This window comes from Pseudopodoces humilis, chromosome 5 (genome assembly GCF_049639895.1).
Source record: "Pseudopodoces humilis isolate 2021_Gansu_Grassland_sample_001 chromosome 5, ASM4963989v1, whole genome shotgun sequence".
NCBI classification, from domain to species: Eukaryota; Metazoa; Chordata; class Aves; order Passeriformes; family Paridae; genus Pseudopodoces; species Pseudopodoces humilis.
In genome coordinates this window covers 10,939,894-10,960,207 of record NC_142204.1, presented here as the reverse complement: position 1 = coordinate 10,960,207, position 20,314 = coordinate 10,939,894, and the positions used below count along the sequence as shown (strand labels likewise).

The 20,314-nt window shown below is 37.5% G+C and overlaps 1 protein-coding gene across 1 annotated transcript in view; it reads right to left on the bottom strand.

Annotated features, from left to right (window-relative positions):
• Nucleotides 1–20,314, bottom strand: part of MPPED1 (metallophosphoesterase domain containing 1) — a 74,067-nt gene that overhangs the window by 29,309 nt on the left and 24,444 nt on the right. Inside the window, exons 13-16 of the mRNA XM_088055088.1 lie at nt 19,146–19,204; nt 18,516–18,620; nt 16,069–16,250; nt 2,950–3,175 (exon numbers count right to left, since the gene is read on the bottom strand). Of these exons, the coding sequence (XP_087911214.1) occupies nt 2,950–3,175; nt 16,069–16,250; nt 18,516–18,620; nt 19,146–19,204 (572 nt within the window). The remainder of the gene's footprint in view (nt 1–2,949; nt 3,176–16,068; nt 16,251–18,515; nt 18,621–19,145; nt 19,205–20,314) is intronic.

Genomic DNA, 20,314 nt, shown 5'->3' with positions numbered 1-20,314 from the left:
TACTTGAGTAATTAACAATTAAGACAGTTAAATTTTCGTTACTGAGTAGAGATTTAATCTAGCACTTGAATTCTTGCCCTTGGAGCCCAGGGGAGTTAGAGCATTGGTGTCTAAGACAAAACACTGTCCCATTTCTTCTGCACAATTAAAAATAACCACTTAGTTTTAGATAGTAATAGAGGACAAAATACCAAGTGCTATTAAAAATATTTAATCACGCACAAATGGTACATATATAAAAGATGTTAGAGACTGGCATGTTATGCAAACCAATCAAGCTCTCATGGTTTAATTTGCAACAAAAACATTTTAAAAAGAAGTAAAATTTAATGTGTACAGGTTATATGTAAAAATGCAGATGGCTACAGGCAAAAGACACTCAGTTAATGCTGCTTGGCTTTCACTCAGACCTTACTCCATCATTCTCAAAATACTTTGCAACTATTGATTAACATGCTTTATGCATAAGGGATATCTCTAGCTTGTAATTATTTCCACAGAAATTCAGTGCTGCAGCCAGAAATGGAAGGTCTAGATGCATATTTTCTAAGCAGAAAAAGAAAATTATTTTAGGATACTCGACAAGCAATTGCATGAAATTTAACTTTCTTAAAGAGTTCTGAGACCCTAAAGAATTTTCAATTTTGAAGTCTTGACTATGTTCATAAATATTTTATAATGGACTAGCTTGATAATGCTAGGTCTAAAAAACAGATTCACCATGTAAAGTTCATCAAATTTCTGTACCTTTTTAGAGATTACATTACTATGATGTAGAAAGAAACTGAGATTGATTTCCCAGAGAGGCTACAACAAACCTCTCTTTTCAGGGCAAACAAAGTATAGCAACAGAATGCCAAAGAACAGTGGTGCTCACTAGGCACATAAGTATACTACTGCCTGAAATCCAGTAGCAGCTAGTTAAACCCCCACAAAACAGCTGTTTGTCTTCCCAAGCTTTCTGATTGTTGGGCTAGCTGAATGAGACTCTGCAACTTCTGCATCTGCTGCCCTGATAGATTAATGAAGGGCTGTTATTTCTACTGTTGATGTTTCCACTGGACATGTCATCAATTGGTGTGGGAATTTCATTCAGCATTGCTGAATAGCGAGTGAAAAAACCCGGTTTGGCTGGAAGACTTTCATCAAGACTTTCTCCCAGATGGAAAAAGCAAATATCTTCAGGAGACCTCACAACACTCAACTTACTGGACCATAAGGCGGTGGGAGATGAGTAGCAACACTGTGAAAAATGGAGTGTGGAAGTGTAGCTGTAACCTTGAGTTGCAGAAAAGATGGAAAGCTTTCTTTTTACTTGAAGGATAAGTCATGGCAGATAGCTCAAGCAACTTGTGCAGAGTGACAGGATAAGTGCACAAAGAGAATGTGGTAGAGCTGATTTTACAGAAACCTTATTTATGGGTTAGTGGGTGAACAAAAGGTTTTCCCAACAGGTTTTTGCAGATATAATCACACACAGAAAGTTCAAATGCTTCTCTTTAGCCTCTACATAGTGCTACTTTATAGATAGTGTTCTGCTTTAATTTCTCTAGACTTCCATGTGACTTTACTGCTTGGAAAATTATTACTGACACTGGAAATATGGTGCCTGGTTACTAACACTGCAACGAAGATATGAGGTTGCCAGACATATTGTAAACAGAGTATAATTACAATCTTTACAGTTGAACATCAAAATGGGAAAAGATGCCAAGTGGCATTTCTCAGAAGTTAATATTGGGACTGATACCATCTAACATCTTCCCAAATAATTTGGAAAATTAAGTAAACTGTTCATTGACTACATACATTGTAAACACAAGAGGAAGATGAATTACAGCAGAGCAGGTTGACAGGCTGGAAAAAAAAAAAGATTTGGAGGTCTCCAGATCTGGAGGTCTGAGAGGAAGAAATAGAAGGGTGCATTTAAGAGGGAAACTAATCTAGACAAATGCAAAATAATAAGCTCAGACAAAATTTGCACCCATCTCAAGTAACCAAATGGGAAAAATCCAATTTTCATTAAAAAAGAAAAAAATTCCAAGAGATTTCACAGTTTATTCACACTTAAAATTCACATCGGGGTATATGCATCAGGTTTGACAACTTGTTTGCTACATTTCAGCCTGATGTGATGTTAAAAGGAAGGAAAATATATTCCCTTAAAACCCTGCCTTTTAAAATACATTTTTGCTTATTTTAAGCATATACCAAATGCTCACAAAAGACCAAATTTACAGGCCTATCAGCAGAAATAATAAACAGCAATGTGACATTAGTAAGAGACCCAGAAGCAGCACATACAAGGAAGTCAAGAACTAAAGTCTATCTGCATCCAGTACTGTCACGGGGTTCTAAGTGTTCACTATGCAGTAGAGAAAAATCCATGAAATATTAAGCTGTTACTGAGTTGTTGACTTTAGTTTAGAAGCTCAGCTAGACCTTGGGGAAAGTTATTACATTACAAAAGAAAGTAAGATTGTGAGGGATATGCAATTAAAGCCCTTCAGAGTTGCTGAAATAAGCTTGCTGAGTTAAATGACTACTGTATACACTAATGAACCTCCAATATTATCTGTAGGATGGTCAAAAGAATGTACCCTTGCAATAAAATTAACCTATAATTAAATAAACTCACCAAGGATAGAAAACATATTTTATGACATAAAAGCCCCCTGCATAGATTGTTAAACAACTGCTCCTGGCTAAGAGTTTGAAGAGTACACCATCTTTTCCCCCATCATTATCTGGTTAACCATACCTACCCACAGTACAGTACATTATTTTGTCACAGGAACAATTCATTACAAGAAAATATAAGAACTTTATCAAAGTGAGTGTTACTTTTCTTCCTAACACAGCAATCCAAATACAGCTGATGCAGACAAAATAGCTGATGTGATAGCAATCAACAATTTTTTTTTTATGTATGCTTAAAAACCTGCTTACCAAGGGGAGCCATATATTCTGAATCCCCTCACCGTCACTTCAGAGTCTTGAAGATAGATGCAGTTTGTTAGAAGAGATTGTACATTTTCATAGCTCTCTGGCTTCAGCTTAGAAACAGAGGGGAAATAGTAAAAGTCCTGCTTGATTAAGTCAGCCATGAATTCCTGGTCAAAGGTCAATTCATGATTTCCTGCTATCACAATCTTGTATTCATAGGGCAGGCTACCTAAAACAGTGAAAAACAAACAAATTACTTGTTTTATGGAAAACTTGATAAAAGCAAACAGACAAAGTGTTATTGATTCCTGTAATATACTCACATATTTGAAACAATTGAGCCTACTACATGTTACTGTAATTCCTGCTGATTTCAGGTAAATGACATTACTGTCTTTTTCATGGCACACTATGATTTAGCATGCTTAGCATTAATGTGTTGAAATTACTTTCAACTTATCAACCTTAAAAACCAGTCTGCAGACTTCTGCTCTACTATTTACTTCTAGTTAATTGCCATTTGTGCTGCAAGTATCATTTACTGTGACAGTGATGATAACTCTTTGACAGAAATTAGGGTTCAAAGAAGATCAGCCGTAATTCTTCATAAAATCATGTCAGCTCTGTTCTCCCATAGCTGAGGTCTTTGTCAGCCTGTACTGATGAGGTCTAACACCCAGAACTTGGGTCAGCCAGAGAGGTCTTTGTCTGACATTGCCCTGACCAATCTTTCAAGAATGGCATGGATTCAGTTTGGCTGTCATAAATCCACATCCCGTAGTGAAATCTCACCATTTGCCTCTATCCCATGTTTTTTTCCCTGCTCCATTTTCTCAGTGACTTCCTTAGCTCCATGGACTATAATTTAAAGTGACTCATGTTCAAGAATATTTTACAACCCGTATTTAGTGAAAAACCTTAGAACAACCTCCTGATGAAGGCAAGAATATATGTGCCCACACACGTGGGCTCTTCCTGAGAGCAGCACTGAAACAGAAATTTTCCACCTCACTCCACATTTGGTTATTCACTGGATTCTGCCCCTGAGAGCTGGCACTGTCTGTCTCAAACAGCTCAGCACAAACCTCCCAAGCACATCTGGGAGGAAACAAATACAGAAACTGTGCAAAACTGCCTTCATTAGCTCTGCTTCTAGACTATTAATTTGTATCAGAATGAAGGCAGTCAGAAGAGGTGATTGGGACCAGAAAGAAATATTTTATTGAAAATTAAAGCTTCCTTGCATAACAGTAATTTTGTGGGCTTTTAATTTTAGAAATCCATTGTTGATAACATAAAAATCCTTAGCAATGGCCCAAGCTTAACCTGGAGTAGTTAATATGCAATGGCAAAAGCTGGTATGAGTAGAACTTCAGAATAAAATGCAACAGTGTGATTCAGAGTAATTGAAACCAAAGACAAAACAGTGCTAGCCTTAGGGAGGTGACACAGGACTGAACTTTGTCATATGAAGACGTGGGTGATTCTGAAGTACAAATTTCAGATGCTTGTGACACCTTTATCAGGAAAGCTATTGGTATGGGTTCCAGTCTTTCCTACGGACCAAATACAAATGTGTCTTTAGAATATTTAATAAAAACTCTTTTCAGATTTTTAAAATTACATGTTAAATGTTCAAGATTCAATGATTTACCTGAAAGGATTCTCTGTTTTTCTTCTGAGACACTTAGAATTTAGCAGATGTGTACTCCACCTGTACAAGCTTTCTAGGTGTGTACACACATACACAGGCATGCTAAAAATGTTATTTACATGCTGTGATATGTATGGGCATCTTCAGGCCTTAAAGGAATAAAGAAATCCTGTATCCCACAATATTGTTACAAACTCCATTTCTGTTCTGTTTGGTAAATCTTTTCCAGCTCATCTGATCCATCCATCTAGCAGCCAAGAACCTGTATGAGCTGGTTATAGTTGTTGCTTCCACTAATGTATTTATGTCATGTTGCTGTCTGTGGGTGTTACTTAGGCAAATTAACGAATTACTCTAAATGTACAGTTACATTTATTATAGTGGCGGCCAGAAGCACTGCTGTAGTTACAGGTCTGTCAGCTTTTCAATTAACAGCAGTGTTTTTGATGAGTATGCAGCTCAGTTCTTTGGTTTTTTCTTTTATTCCACACCGGGTTTTGGTAAAACTATTTCCTTTTGTTTGTCTCCTTGACTATACTTTTTACCCTTTAAATCTTAATTTTTTGACTAACAAAAGTATTTCTGCTGCTTGTTCATAGATTTAGCAATATTTTGTTCAAACCTTGTTCCCTGGAAGACTGTAGAATGTGCCTTGCTTTTTGCTCCAAGTGCTCTTGAAGTACAAAATCAGACTTAAGTATAAATGTTTGAAGCTTTGCTTCTGCCTGGGCACTGCTGTTGTGAAGTTATGTGTAAGGAACAAATTTTTGCACAATTTGTAGCCCTGGATTCCATTGGCTAGGAGCAGGACATTCCCAAGACCGCATAATCTTAGAGCAATTTTATGACTGTGTTCCCATCCACAACCCTAGAACAAACACTTTTCCATTTTTTATCCCAACAGCTCTTGATCGCAGATAATTCAACACTTCCAGGTTCATCAGTTATTCCTACAGTTGCACCCAGGATGGAGTAACTTCACTCAAAAAGACTGTGCAGTGAGTCTTTCCAGCCATGGCACTCTGGCTGTGTTAATCACCAGCTGAATAAAGGAGGTGATCCTTCTTCTCTATGTAGTGCTTGTGAGACCTCCTCTGGAGTGTGGGGTCCCATCCTGGGCTCTTCAGTGACAGGAAATCTACTGAGAAGCTGAGGCAAGTCCATCAGAGAGCTGCCAAGGTGGTTGGGATGAGGGGAGAGACTGAGATCTGAGGCTGTTCATACCCAGAGAAGAAGCAGAGCAGACCCTGCTGCTGGTCTGCAACCACCTGAGCTCAGGAAAACACAAGAGCAAATCCTTCTCAGAGGTGCACAACAAGCAGCAACAGGCACAAGTGGGAACATGCTACAAGGAAAGAATTTTACAGTGAGGATGGTAAAAAAGTGAAATAGGTACCCAGAGCAGCTGGGAATTCTCCCTTGAAGGCACTCAAGGTTCACCAGGCCAAGATTCTGGTCTCTTAACTATGCCTGCTTTGAGGAGGATGCTGGACTCAATGTCCTCCAGAGGTGTCCTTCATCCTCCCTGATTCTCTAGGTTCCTGTCAGTCCACACCAGAAAACAAACCATAATTTTAAAGAATCTGCTAAAACAAATCCAGACCTCATTTTGTGTTGTGATTGTAATGGAATAAATCTATGGCAGACAGGCAATTTTACAGAACTAGAGAGTATGTTACATTAACTCTGGTGTAGGTTTCTCATACTATCCATCTAGAACTTGAGTAGGACTAAATCCCCAACTGATAATCAATTAACATTTGTTGCTAGCATATGGCTTTGCTGGTGGGCAGGTAGCAAACTCGGTATTAATACAGAAGCTCTGTGTATACAATGATATTAAGGAAAACTTATGGCTGTCATAGGAATTCTGCACACATATCCAGGAAAAAAATTAATTCCCCAGAAAAAACTAAGGCAGGAAGCATGTAAGAAACAGATCTGCCCTTCAGGAGTGCCAAGAAACACATTCAAGAACATATGCTATGGGAGTCTAAGATGTAATTTCTACCAAAGAATCAAAAAAAAAAAAACAAAAAAGTTATTAATTTGGGGGAAGTTCAGTTTTGTCTGATCTCTTCTTTTGACCAGTCAAAACAAGGCAAGTGTTTTTGTCTAAAATCCAGGGATTCTTCTGTTCTTGGCACCTGAGAAGATTCTTCTAAAATATGCCTCTAATCTGGACATAAACTGCAACTAGAATAGATTGGAAAAATTTTACCCAAATATTTTTCTGTACTAAAACACTACTTGGATGGAATAGGATATATTTGGAAATTCACACAGTCTTTCTGACATTACTAAGAAAAAAAAAATTAAGTAAAATGTCCATTGAAAATATTTTGGGGTGAATAAAAATTTCATTTCTAGTCAAAATTTCACTTTTTTTTTCCTTAAAATAAGAGTTGGTTTTTTTTTCTTCTCATGTTTAACTTGCAAGAAACTAAAATTATTTTCCTCCATAATCAACCTCTATCCACTTCATCCTTTTTGGATTTGGAACGAAATATTTACAAACCAACATCCTGTCAGAAACACACTGGCTCAGATTCAGCCCTGGGTTTCAGAGCTTTCTCTTTCAGGGCACATTCAACTTCCGCCTCTGCCAATTTGGAATGGGGCTCCAAGCCACCATCCACTCTGTCATCCTCTGTGTTAATGTAGGATAAGAGATTTCTCCCATCCTTTTCCTTCTTCTTGGCTACATGGCTCTTTATCTTTCCTGCCTTATTTTCCCCTTGTCATTTTGTAATCTTCCCTTATATGCCATAAAATGCTGGAGACACATTATCTTGCCCTTAATTTAGAAGTTTGACCAAAATACATACTTTTTTCTTAGGGAAAACACAGAACTTGTAGAAGTACAATACTTTAGACTTCTGTCTCTTTGTCACTCCATGTCTGTCTGAAACCGCCCAACAGATTGAAAAGCCATTTACTATATAAAGACCTCGAAGGTAATTATGTTCCCTTGAATGTCCTGAAAGTGTCTAAGGTGAGTAATGCCCAGTCTGAAAGAGAGGTTTCAAAGGAATGAGGCAACTTGTAACCCACAGCAGGTCTACAAGACAAGATCCAAGAAGTCAGGCAGCAGTGGTTCTGCTTCCAGAGCAACCCATCACACAAAAAAAATCAGCCCTAAACTGCCTCCATCGATATACTTTCTTATTATTTGAGATTATTTTACTATCAACAAGCTCAGGACATCCTATTTAACTTATATATAGCCAGATATATCATCATCTTACATACTTCTTCACTTCACCCATGTAATTTTTGTCAGTTTGCAGCAAACCTTCCTCAGAAAGCTTCTTAGCCTTCGTTTGTTCAGTATAAGAATGTGACAGCAGTTCTGGTAATATAATATGTTATATATATATATTCTTTATATATATATTTATATATATATATATTCTTTATATATATATTTATATATATATATATATATTTATATATATATTCTTTATATATATATTTAAAGAATATATATATATTCTTTAGCTAGGAACATCTTTATTTATTCCTTTCATTACTGCAGATTACTAATTAAGAAAACCAACCAAACATCTAATTTTTGCATCTTTATGCACCAATTACAAAAAATATTGTGGCAATTTTTAACTTCCAAACTCCAGTAGGTTCTTTTTTCGGCGAACATAATTTTTACAAAATCACTTGAAGTGCTGGGGAACCATTACTTGAACTAGAGGCTGCGTAATGCAGCCTGCTGAGCAACACTGTCTGTTTAGTATTTCTCTACAACTGAGCTTGTTCAAAGTGGAATTCTGTGTGCTTAAGGGTTCATTCTGTTCTATCAGCAGCCCAGTAAATCAGATCAACACTGCAAATAATCCAAGTGCAAACTCATGATGTCCATACTAAAGGCTCTTCTTGTACCAAGTAAGGCATCTTTATCAACCTCCTCTGAAGCTCGCAGTTGTTATCAGCTCTCAGCTTTGCCAAGCTAAATGCAGACTTTTACAGGCAGATGTGTTTTTGCTTCTGTCCTGGTATTTTGTACTGAGCAGAATTTTTAGTATTCATTAAAAGAAGTGACAATCATATAAGTGCCCACTTAGTGCTTCTTCCCTCTCATTTCAATCTTTTAGAATACAGCAGTGAGTGATACAGTGGAAAGACTGCATAACTGTCTCAGATTGCTTTTTAGCATCTTTTTGACAGTTCTGTGTTTAAAAACTGGGGCTGATGTCTAGGAAATTCACATTAACATACTTGTTGTATGGTGTGTAATCTGGAATAATACTGTAAGTGAACACTCCCTCCGAAGTCATCTGTAACCTTCCACCTCTAGCCATTCTTGCATTAAAAAAGCCAGTAATTATACCAAACAGCAAACGCATAAAACACTGCTCACATTGGTAAAACAGGATTCCTTAAAATAGAGGAAGGCAAATCAAACTAAAAAAACACCTGATGATAATCCAGCTTAGGGTCTTTGATATACTCTGCTTTATACACACCCACACACATATAATAATTGGTCAAAATTACTTCTAAAGGAAAAGTGGCTTTCTTTTAGCCTGGTTTATTTAATTACCCTGTAACTATGCAGAACCAGCCCAATGCATAACTAGGCCATTAGAGTAGCTACAATGAGGCAAGACAAAAAGTAACATGGATCTGCGCCTTCTGTTCACCTGTGGTCTTCAAGAGATGTCTACAAAATTGCTTGACTGCAATGTCTACCTGGACTGAACCATGCTTTGATGTGTCCCCTTAGCTTCTGGCACCTGATGCCTTGAAAGCCACCAACTACATAAGTCATAGTCCATTTTCATAAGTATTTTTGGGTTTTTTTCTACTTCCTGGGATAGTTATAGTCTTAAATTTTCCTACCATATCTTTTCTGCCCCTGGAAATATTCTAGTTTTGGTTACAACTTGTATCTGGAGACCACAAAAGGGAAGGAGCTGGGAAAACTGAGTTAAACACTGATACAGATTCCTATTCAGATCTTCAAATCCCACAGAGGTGCTTTCAGCATCTCCCACTTGTCACCTTCTAGAAGGGAAGACTACAAAGAGCTGTGTGTCATGTCAGCATATGAGGCGCACAGCACTAACAGCCATGTTTAATGTTTGTGTACAATGCTGCACAATAAGTGTTCAAAGTGCTGTGCTGAGAATAATTAATCCTCCAACACATTCATGCGGTAGGTGGATCAAGCATCATTTTCACAATTTCACAAGGGGGAACAATAAAGAGGCTGTCAAATCTGAAGATGACTAACTAGAATTTGGTTGCTTGTCTTCCTCAGGCTCTTTCAAATATCTCTGCCAGAGGCAATGACAGTTCACAGACTCACATCCCAGATCTTTCCAGCTCCATTGTTCTCTTCACTTCTGTGCCACACTGCCTTCCTAAAGCTACCCTTGTCTGTTAGTCTGGGATAAGACTGGGTATTTTTATTCACTGCTCATTTGAAGGGTCAGGGACCTCAGTATTTATGAAAACTCATACTCAGAATTCTGGAGTTTGGCTACTTTGCAATGCATTAGTGGAAAAAGGCAAGCTCAGTATTAGTACAAAGTACAAGAAATCCCCCAGAAGCACATATGTTTGGAAGGAGGAAATGAAGAAACAATGCTTTAGCACCCATCACCTCTACAGCTTCTCACCACTGGCACAGGAGGTGTACGTGGAAAATAGTTGCATTGGATCATCTTCCCAATACGGGGATGCAACTCAAATATTCCTGAGACTCACAGAAGCCAGTTTAATATTCTGAAGTTCCTAGAACATCCTAACTCCCCAGAACTGGAGAAATACTGGGAGAGTATGTTGCAGTGCACTTTTCTGTGTCTGAGCCCTGAATGTATAAATGCATCCAAGCCACCACACATTTAAGAACTGCAGTAAAAAACAGCACATTTTTTAGTATGCCCAGTCTTTTAAAATTGACATCTGTTCTAAATCCCTACACAGCTCAATGTTTTTCACTGCATTTTCAAAGCCATTCTTGTGTAAATAGATAATTAGTACTTAAATACTTCTTTCAAAGGGTTTCTACATTAACATAAAAATAGTGTAATTACCGATGGTCAAAATAGCATGACTACAATATATAAATTCTAATCCCTTTTGCTGCTTTGAAGCTGATTTTTTTCATCTTTAACATGATTTCATCCTATTTTAAATGTATTACTGAACTTAAAAATATACATATTAAGAGAGGAAGAAAAACTATTACCATCATTTTGCAAAGCTGAGCAGTGAAGCAAAAGTAAAGCTAAGCCTATGACCGCAAGTTTTTCTGAAGATCTTTTAACAAGAACTTTAAAAAGTAGATGTGATATTTATTGACGAATCTCTGATTCTGCCTACAGAATCTCATAATACAGGATTAGATCAAATTAATTAATTAGATCAATCTAATTCCAGAAACAAGTCATTCTAGTAATGCTAGTTACTACAGTTGGTAGACATCATCACTCCAAAATATTTTTTAGTCTGAAATAAAAATCTTATTCTTTGTGCTGAATTTGCCTCGGTCACCTTCTGAAGTGCATGTCAAATCATGTAATCCTTTTTTTGTCTTTTTTCGTTTCTGTGTGTACAACATGCATGTAATAACATTTTCAGGAAAATACTCTAAGAGCTAATTATTGTTTTCCATTACATTTCCAAGCCATCTTCTATTTTTTTATTCCCAATTTACATTGAACTTGAATCTCAAATAGAAAGCCTGTCTTAGAAACTGGGAAATCTCAAGCAAACACACTGAAACAATATATATTACAAAATGTGTTAGTTTAAGTAATCTTCCCAATCCATGCACAGAAGATAATTCTCAGAGAAAAGATGGAAGTTACGTGTTGCAGCTTATACTACAGATCATCATTTAGTTAAATTACCAGGAAGGTAACCCACAAGCTCAAAGTGACAGTGGGTCCTGGAGCATACACAATTTGGAAATGATATTACTGGCTTGAGCAAAGGGAATTTACCTGAGCAACTGAGCCAAGCAGGCAATTTCCAGTGCCAGCAATATGGGAGATAAAAAATAGAGATGATTTTGGAGTCAGTATTTGACAAGTGTACTAAGGCAGGACATACGTCTTTGTATTTGTCCTACAACACGTTTGATTGATATGCAGGTAGGGAAGAAGGGAATAAATAACAAAACCTAAAATAATGAAAAAGCTGCAGATTATTTTTTTTTCTGTTTTTAAAAAAAAGTGTTATCATTAAAATCTCCTGAACATACTGGAAAATTAGCACATGTTCAAAGTCATACCATGCATTCTTACAAATCATCAGAAGGTTTCACTGGATTCTTGACCTTCTGTTCAGTCCTACCATAAAACATAACTTGTACTTCATCTTTTTCTGATTCTCTGTTACCGCTGAAGATCAACAGATCACGCGAACACAGGTTGAGGTGTGGTGCAAGAAAGAGCAGAGTTTATTTTTCCTCCCAGGATTTATAGGCTTGTGACCACGGCCAGGGATTGGATGGTCAGGATAACACTTTCTCACTGCACTGTCCATGAGAGGTGCCCATTACGAGACGTGTAACAGAAAGAATGTACACATATCTATGTTTACAGTTACTGTCCTGGGAAAGTCCTTAGAAAACTATGTTAGCAAGCTCAGAAGCTGCGTTTTCAGGGCGACAATTCTCCAAAACCGAAATTTTAAATTTGGAAGAAAAATATAGTAAGAGAACAAACTAGATAAATAAAGGAAAAAGTTGAGATATGATAACAGGAGAAGGGTCAGTTCAAAAAAAAAAAAAAGGAAGGCAATGAGCAGGTTGGCACTCTTTGTATGCTTTGTAAACTGACTGTTCATCTCCTTTTCCCTTAATTTCCTAAGTTACCCTGAAAAACATCAGCAAAATAGAAAAGTCACTTGCAAAAGTGCATCATGATATTTCATGACTGGGCAATAAGAGGACAGATGAAACTGAACATAAACTTGTGCAGAATAATTTTAAAAATTTGGAAAAAAATACACAAATTATAGATGTAGTGATGGGTTCTGAACTAGATATTACCATTCAGGAAAGACTTAATGGAATTGTATTAGGAAATTTTATGACAATGCCATCTCATTGTTCTGTTAAAAACAGAATAATCCACAACACCAGAAAGGAAAAGAGAACTAGGAGATTTCATTGTGCCAGGGAATAAATCTGTAGTGTTCTCAGAACATCTGCACTTCTGGTCTCAATCTTTTTAAAAGTATGTGGAACAAAGAGGTACAAAGAGTGACACAGATGATTAAAGGCATTTAAAGACTTCTGAACAATATTCCTCCTGAAAAATATCTTAAGGGCAGATACGGAAGGAACCTAAAATTTCTTAAGAGGAATAAAGAATGATAATTTTTTCACTTGTCTCTTCCAGTATTAGGAAATACAAATTGAAACTAGTAGGTGACAGTTTTAGAATAGGCACAGTTTGTCTCACCATCCCTGTCATATACTGGAAGTCTACTGCAAAACTGTGTCTGTGCTCAAACTTTGCACAGACCCAAAAGGCAATTAAAAAACTCAGAGAAGAAAAATCTATATATTAAATTAAAAGTAGCACTCGACTGCCTACCAGAGAAGGCTGAGAAAATAAGCCCATGCAGTGATCACCGACATTTTATCTCTTCCACAGAGCTGGATACCAAGCCAGCCCTAGAAAGCTCAACTGTCTCCCTGAGAAAGGGCTTAGAGAAAAAGACATATGACAGAAAACACAAGAAAGGACAAACTGAAATGAAGTAGAGGGTTTTAGGGGTCAGAAGTGTAACACTTGGTGACTTAAAGGGCAACCAAACAGAGCACCTGGACTACCAGCCCCAGCCAAGGACAATACTGGGATCGTGAGCGGTGTTATCCAAGCTGGTAGTGGCTTTCCTGGGAACCCACGGTCAGTCAGGAAAAGAGAACAGATTTTAGGGGATGACTCATTCAGCCGATGTGCCTCTATTAGCACAACACTTAAGCATGTGCTTGATAGAACCATAAGGCCCATGGAAGTTAATGACGGTAATGTAAAATAAATTTTCCATCAGACAGGCACAGGAGTTTTATGTAAAGCGCAAAGATAAAATCTGAACTTGCTGAAGGGCAAGTTCATCTGGAAAGATGAAACAGAGACCAGAGTGGTGCAGAGCCAAGAAGGTGTGGCAGAACTGAAAACTGAAAGGTGGGAATCAAGACTGGGCATAAAGGCATGGAGCAAAAGCAGGAAGAGGATTTGTATCTCATGCTTGAGGGGAAGCTGAGATCAAGGGAAGGTGTACTAAACCTAGTGTTCATTGCAAGATATAAACAAAGTCATAATCTAATGACAGTGGGAGACATGGATTAGACAAAGAACGAAGTGGGAAAGTGAGCCCTGTGCTTGAAGGAATAAACAGGGAAATCTGGCAGCAGCAAGGAAGAATGTCAGTGGAGGAAAGGTTGGTGCCAGAGTCTGTCAGTTACTTTCTCAAGAAACCAGTAAAATATTAAGGAAGAAAGAGAAGGTTGTGTTGGCTGTGGAGTTGCAAAATTATGGAAGGTACTGGAAGCAGCTATCTGGAAAACTGAAAACTCTTGGAGATTAATGCCTTTACAAAAACATGGAAAACCAGGAGAACCTCCTGAAATTCCTTCTCCATGGGAATGCTTTTAACCATTCTGCCATTTACTGCATATTTTGTGAACACTCAATACATTCAAAAGTTGATAACCTGTTTATTTGAAACAATCAAACAAAAATTTATTAAAAATTTAAGTTAAATCTTTATTTTAAATTGCCTAAAAACTAAACAAAAACCTTTTAAGTTGTTAGCTTTCTGTATCTCAAAGACGCTCTTGTAAAATATAACTCCAACCACCAAGATCACCTTTTCCCAAGTGCACACTACCATGAAATTGGAAGCATGCCTGAAAAGTCAGAAAATTAAGCCTTTTTTTTTAATAAAAATGATGAAGAGACTATCACAGAAATGCCTTGGGAAATCTCTCTACCATTCTGAGATGATTTCAGCTTACAGACATCTTCAGAACACTGTACAGCTGTGACCAGCAGGGAGGCAGATGGAGAACTGGAGACAAAAACTGTGAAGCAAGCAATGCACACAGCCCCATCCTTGCTCACCAGCAATATCCCAAAGCGCTTCTCTCCTCATACCAGCAGATAAATAAAATCAGGATTATTTAGAAAGGGTAACCATATGGTTTGAATAATTTGTAAATGCTATTTTCAGCACATTACTATAATGCATAGTAGAGACCTACAAAATAGGGTCAAAACTTGCTGGTTTATAACCAACCTGTTCCATTTGGGTGCAGAGACAGAGTTGATGGCTTTGTATCAATTATTTCACATGCTGTTCCTACCTTCAGAGTCACAGAACAAAACAATTGTTCCATGTGGGGCATATTATTGGGTTCCTGAGCTCAAATAAATATGTATCAGCCTTGCTGATAATTATTTGCTAGTAAATATTTATTTAAACTGTGAAGTCCTGACTTTCCTTTTTAAATTCCATTTCAGCCTACATGCATCTGTCTGCTTTGTGCCTTCCTAGTGCAGAATGCTGCAATATGTAGCAAGAAAAAAAAAAAGTCAGGAAAAAAATGCAAAAATATCAACTACAAGAAATAAAATCAACACAAAAACTTGAAATCTGTTACCCTTAAGCTGTGTCCTTTCTCTCTCCAACTCCTTCATTCCCTCTCACCTTTGTTTTGTTAATGAAGTATAAGAATCCAGAAGCCACTTTTATTCTAAATTAAGGCATCTGCAATGCTGCAGGAACGGCACTGATGAGGGTATTTGTCTGGATACAGTGCATGCTTTCCAATTTTCACTGTCATTTTTTTATTTTTTTTTTAGCATATACAAAATATTGCAGAAGCACATGTAAATCATCACTCTCCTGCCCAGTGGAACAGAATTTCAGTTAGCAATGCCAAAAGTTGCCTACAGAAGGCATCTACATCTGGTCTGCTACATCCAAGGCAGCAACCACAGGCACACACGGTTTGCTTTGTTCAGAATTCATCTCTGTGGCGCAGCTGAGCCTCAGATATTAAAAAAACCCAAACCTATGAGCCCTCTGGGGTTAAACAGAAAAATGTTTTCCATCACAACAACTTTTTGGAGGAGGCAGTGAAGCTGTAACTATGTATGGAAGAGTTTTTATGTAAATCATTGAAGGCCTCCTGACTTCAATTGTTGCTAACACCAAGAAGTTGCTTAATGTACACTTGAGAGTGTGAAGGCAGAACAGATGAATAGTCTCACAAATCCTATTTGCTCAGTTGGAAAAATGCAAAAATATTTGTTGAAACTAAGGAAAAAAAAAATGTGATTCCTGCTTGCTGCCATTCAAATTTAAAATTCAGATAAATATTCATGATTTCTGAGTGTGTGATGATTTTTAACTGGGAGGCAAAAGGGGCAGATACAATCAGTAAACAAATTTACTGTCGAATCCACACAGAATTCAGTACCTACCTAGCCACTCGTTGAATTTTTTTACTTCACTAGGAAGTCCCAGCTCAGTAAAATCACCGGCATGTATTAACACATCTCCATATGGCATTTGGATGGGATCAGTTCTTGAGTGAGTATCAGAAATACAGACAAATCGTGTATATCCTGGAGGCTTCGGAGCGTCATGGGGCACTGGATCAACCCTGTAGGAAATGCATCATAACAAGGTTATAAAGTATTTACGTACTTCTTAGTGTCTGTTTTGCAATTCTAATATTACTTTTTACCTTTAACAAAATACAAAATATAACAAAATGACTTCTAAATCTGCCTGATGGAAGGATTTATTAAAACAAACCTAACACTAACGGAAGGTGTAAAAATTCTTGATGTTCACGTCACAACATTTTTGGTATTTGTTGGGTAGATAGATTAATTGAAAGAGATTAAAGAAAAAAGATTGGACTATGGCAGTAACTCTTACACAACACAAATAAATCAAAGGCATTGCCAGTTTCAAAGGAAAAGTACTATCCCATTTCATTGCTTAAATATGATTACACTGTACACAAGGAAAAGACTTATTTTAGATACATAAATACATGTAGATGCTTTTTTTTTCTAATTACAACTTTTCTGCAAGTTACTCAACTCTAGCAAATTTAATTAACACATTTTGGAGCTATGTTTCAGTGCATTAATGAAAAGCAACATAAAAACTCTCCTAACAGCTGTAAATGTACGTTAAAGCCTGACTATTGTCAGGACAAAGTGACAACTTTCTGGGCTTAATTATACTAAATGAAATCAGATGCTGTGAGGGGTGAGGCTGCATTGTTCAGAACCCAATCTCTACATTCAAAACTGAAGCAACTAAAAGATCTGACCCAGTTTGATGAGACTCACTTATAATTTACAAGGCAAAGTCAGAGAACACCTCTTTACTATGGAAGGAATATTTGTTTTCAAATTAATCTTTTTAACTTCAATCCATATTTTGTTTGAATACATAGAAGCAAATCTGTCTATATGCAGCTATACTGTATCTGCTACTCCAGTTAGGGAATTCTGGTGGAAGAAAAATCAAAAAAGCAAGAAACGCAAGAATTATGTTAGTGTCACTAGAAACCAGAGAGATATACAGATTTGTTATGAACTATTTTACTTTTACAACATTTCTTTTGAAAGGACAAATAAAATTAGTTTTGTTCACTGTTGCAGTATATAGTACATATTTCTATCCTTTGATGGTTGTGCTTCAATTCAGGACCTTACTTTTACATAAAGAAACTCAGGGGAAAAAAAATTATAGAGATCTTTGCTTTTAATAATACTACTTCTGTTTTCTAGGTAAATTTTCAAAAAGCATTTTATTGCTTAAAAGGCATAAGATAATAATATTTAATCACTCAACCTTTTCGCTGTGTCAAGAAATTCTGTAAAATTTATAGGCAGATAAACTGAGGTGGTTTTGACAACTTCACAGGATTACTGAGAGGGTGAGGAACAAATCTGAACCATTGAAATCTTGTTAAATACAGAAAAAGATCTTAGCATTTTCTACAATGTAACTACAAAACCACAGTATGAACCAATTATTTTATACCCATCTTTCCCACATAGCAAGAAGAGATATTGGGTTTTTTATGGCAATACTGGAGGAGCGGCCTTTTAGTACAAACACCTTAGGGCTCTCTTTCTGAAGTTGCAGGTTTTGAGCAGGAAGTAGCTAAATATGAGCTGAAGAGTCAACCCAGCTGTGATCAAATCCTACCTGATGAACTACATGCTAGGGGCATATGTAAGCAAGGATGTAGCAGGAACTCCAAAATTTGGGTGGCAAAGAGTGCAGTGCCTGGACTCTGAGCAGCTGGTAACACCTCGTGTAGGGCACATGGGGAAGGGCAGATGAAGGAAAATATTTGAGATGTTAAAAACGGTTCTGTTTTGGAGGAGGAGAGAGCTGCACAGGGCAAGCTCCAGGGGAGACAGCAGGGGTGCAAAGGAATGCGGGTGGTGAATGGTGGGGCTTAGACTGGGCGGTGAGGATTTGCCCTCAGGTGGGAGCTATGTGAAGGATGATGCAGTCAGCTCACAAAATGAACTGGGATGGTTGGATAAAAATGATGAGGGGCTGCCCTTGGCTATCACTGTAGCTGTTCAAGTTAAAAGGATTAAACATCAGTCCAGTGAACTGAATTACTGCTCTCCCCGCCCAACACTTCCCAAAGTGAGTTACAGATGGCGTTACTGAGCCAGCTGTAAATCACGGATATTGCCTTGGCAAACATAAGGATATGGACGGGTCTAAAACACCACTTTTTGACTTTTCATGGTAGGTTAGCCTTTAAAGCAGCTACTGCTTCTCCTTCAGAAATCTTTTAAAGCTCAGCACAGCAGTGAGCTGGGTGTCAGGGAGCAGTGTACATTTCACATAGGAAGCTGTGTGGAAAGAACAGCAGACTTACCACAGCAACCCCATGCAGCACATAATGCATGTGCTTTGGATGGGGATGGGGAAAGTGCGGACAGCATTGTCCTGGTTGCTGAGGTATGTGTAACTTTCAAATTCTCTGCAATAGGCCAGAGAATTTTTGTGGGAAAAGGGCATCAATACAAAAAAACCCGCCACCCAAATAAATGACATGCAGATTTCTCATGTTGAAGTGATATGCACGCACTGAGACTATATATAGGTAAAAGCATATGTCAAGTTTCGCAAACACATCTAAGCTGTATTACTGGAAATAATTTCTGAAGGCTCAGTCCCCATATTCTTGTGTAACGCATTCCCACAGCAGCTGTCACACCAACACCCAATGTACAGCTTGCAGCACGAGCAGAGGAATACAGATCTGCTGATTATTTTTGTGCAAATGCTTTTGTTTTTCTTCAGATCAGTAGGAAAACTTGCAGAGAAACTGAAAAGCAAAGTTGGAACATCTCAGAGCAAAAACACTTTTAGAGGTTAGTTTATACACTAGATTTCAGCACTTCAGGAAGGAATGAGACAGGCACTTTCCAGAAATGACTGATGGACTTGAAAACACTGGCAGAATTTACCACCCTTCTTGTCAGAGGCAACCCAGTCATCTCACAAGCACAGGGATGCCAGACTACGACAGGTCTGAAAAGGGCTGTCAGCATGTTCTGGGAGCTAAAACATCAAATAAGAAGTCCAAACCTGCACAGAGAACCAAGGAAGAGCTGCAGGAATGAATCCAGAAGAAAAGGAGCATACAACCCTCTCCCCCATGGTTAAAGTAGTTTAATGTGAGTTCAGATGTTAACAGGTCTGTGTGAAATGTTTATCATTGCCTGCAACATCACTAATGGAGGTATTTTTAACCATGCACAAGCTTTCATCTCCCTGAAGTTAAGGACAAAACTTGCATGCACAGAAGCAGGGCTAAGATTTCACCCGCAACAATCATGTGAATAAAAGGTGCTTTTGTCACCCTTTTTATGTCTACTTTTCCCGTCTTTGTTACTATTCTTTTCAGTGGTAGGAAGAGAAAGAAATCCTGCTGGTATTTAGAAACATTATTTACTATTTCTGTACAAAGAGAAAGCACGGGTCAGATTGTGGTACATGTTGCAATTGATTTGGCCTGTTCTTCTATTTGCACAAGCTTCTTCAATAGTATTAAATATTCATGAGAATTTGCTAAACTCTTCTGAGGAACTATTTTCTAAGGATAGCTTATTTCAACTCCTTGCTTGGGTGCTGGGTTTCTATCATGTAGTTGACTGTCTAAGCCTCCAGTATCATGATTTCTTACTGGTTAGAAGTTTAAAACAGCATATTGTTGAGAACCAAGTGAATACTAATAAATCACTTATTTGCAGCCTAGTAAAAAATATTCTGCTTTTAACACCAGGAAACAAATTCCTGAGTGTCCAGGAGCTGTCTGAATATTCACAAAGAATAGCTAAGCCTCAACAAATCAGGCAACCTGCATTTGGCATTTTCATTTGTAAAAGTATTTCTGAACCCACATTTGTTTGTTTGTACTTTTTCTACCATTTGCCAGCTCTATAAACAAAAGATATTTCCAAGTGCTAACACTCCACTCATTTTACTGTTTGCATTTCAGTAGGATCTAAAAAACCCCAACACAGACCATAGTATACTGCCCCCAAAAACTGAGTGTTTGCTCACCATCTTGATATACATATTAGTCATCAGATTTTTTTTTAATATAATCTAATTTATTCCAAAGAAGCATTGACTGAATAGACACACAGCATTCAATCAGTCACAAGT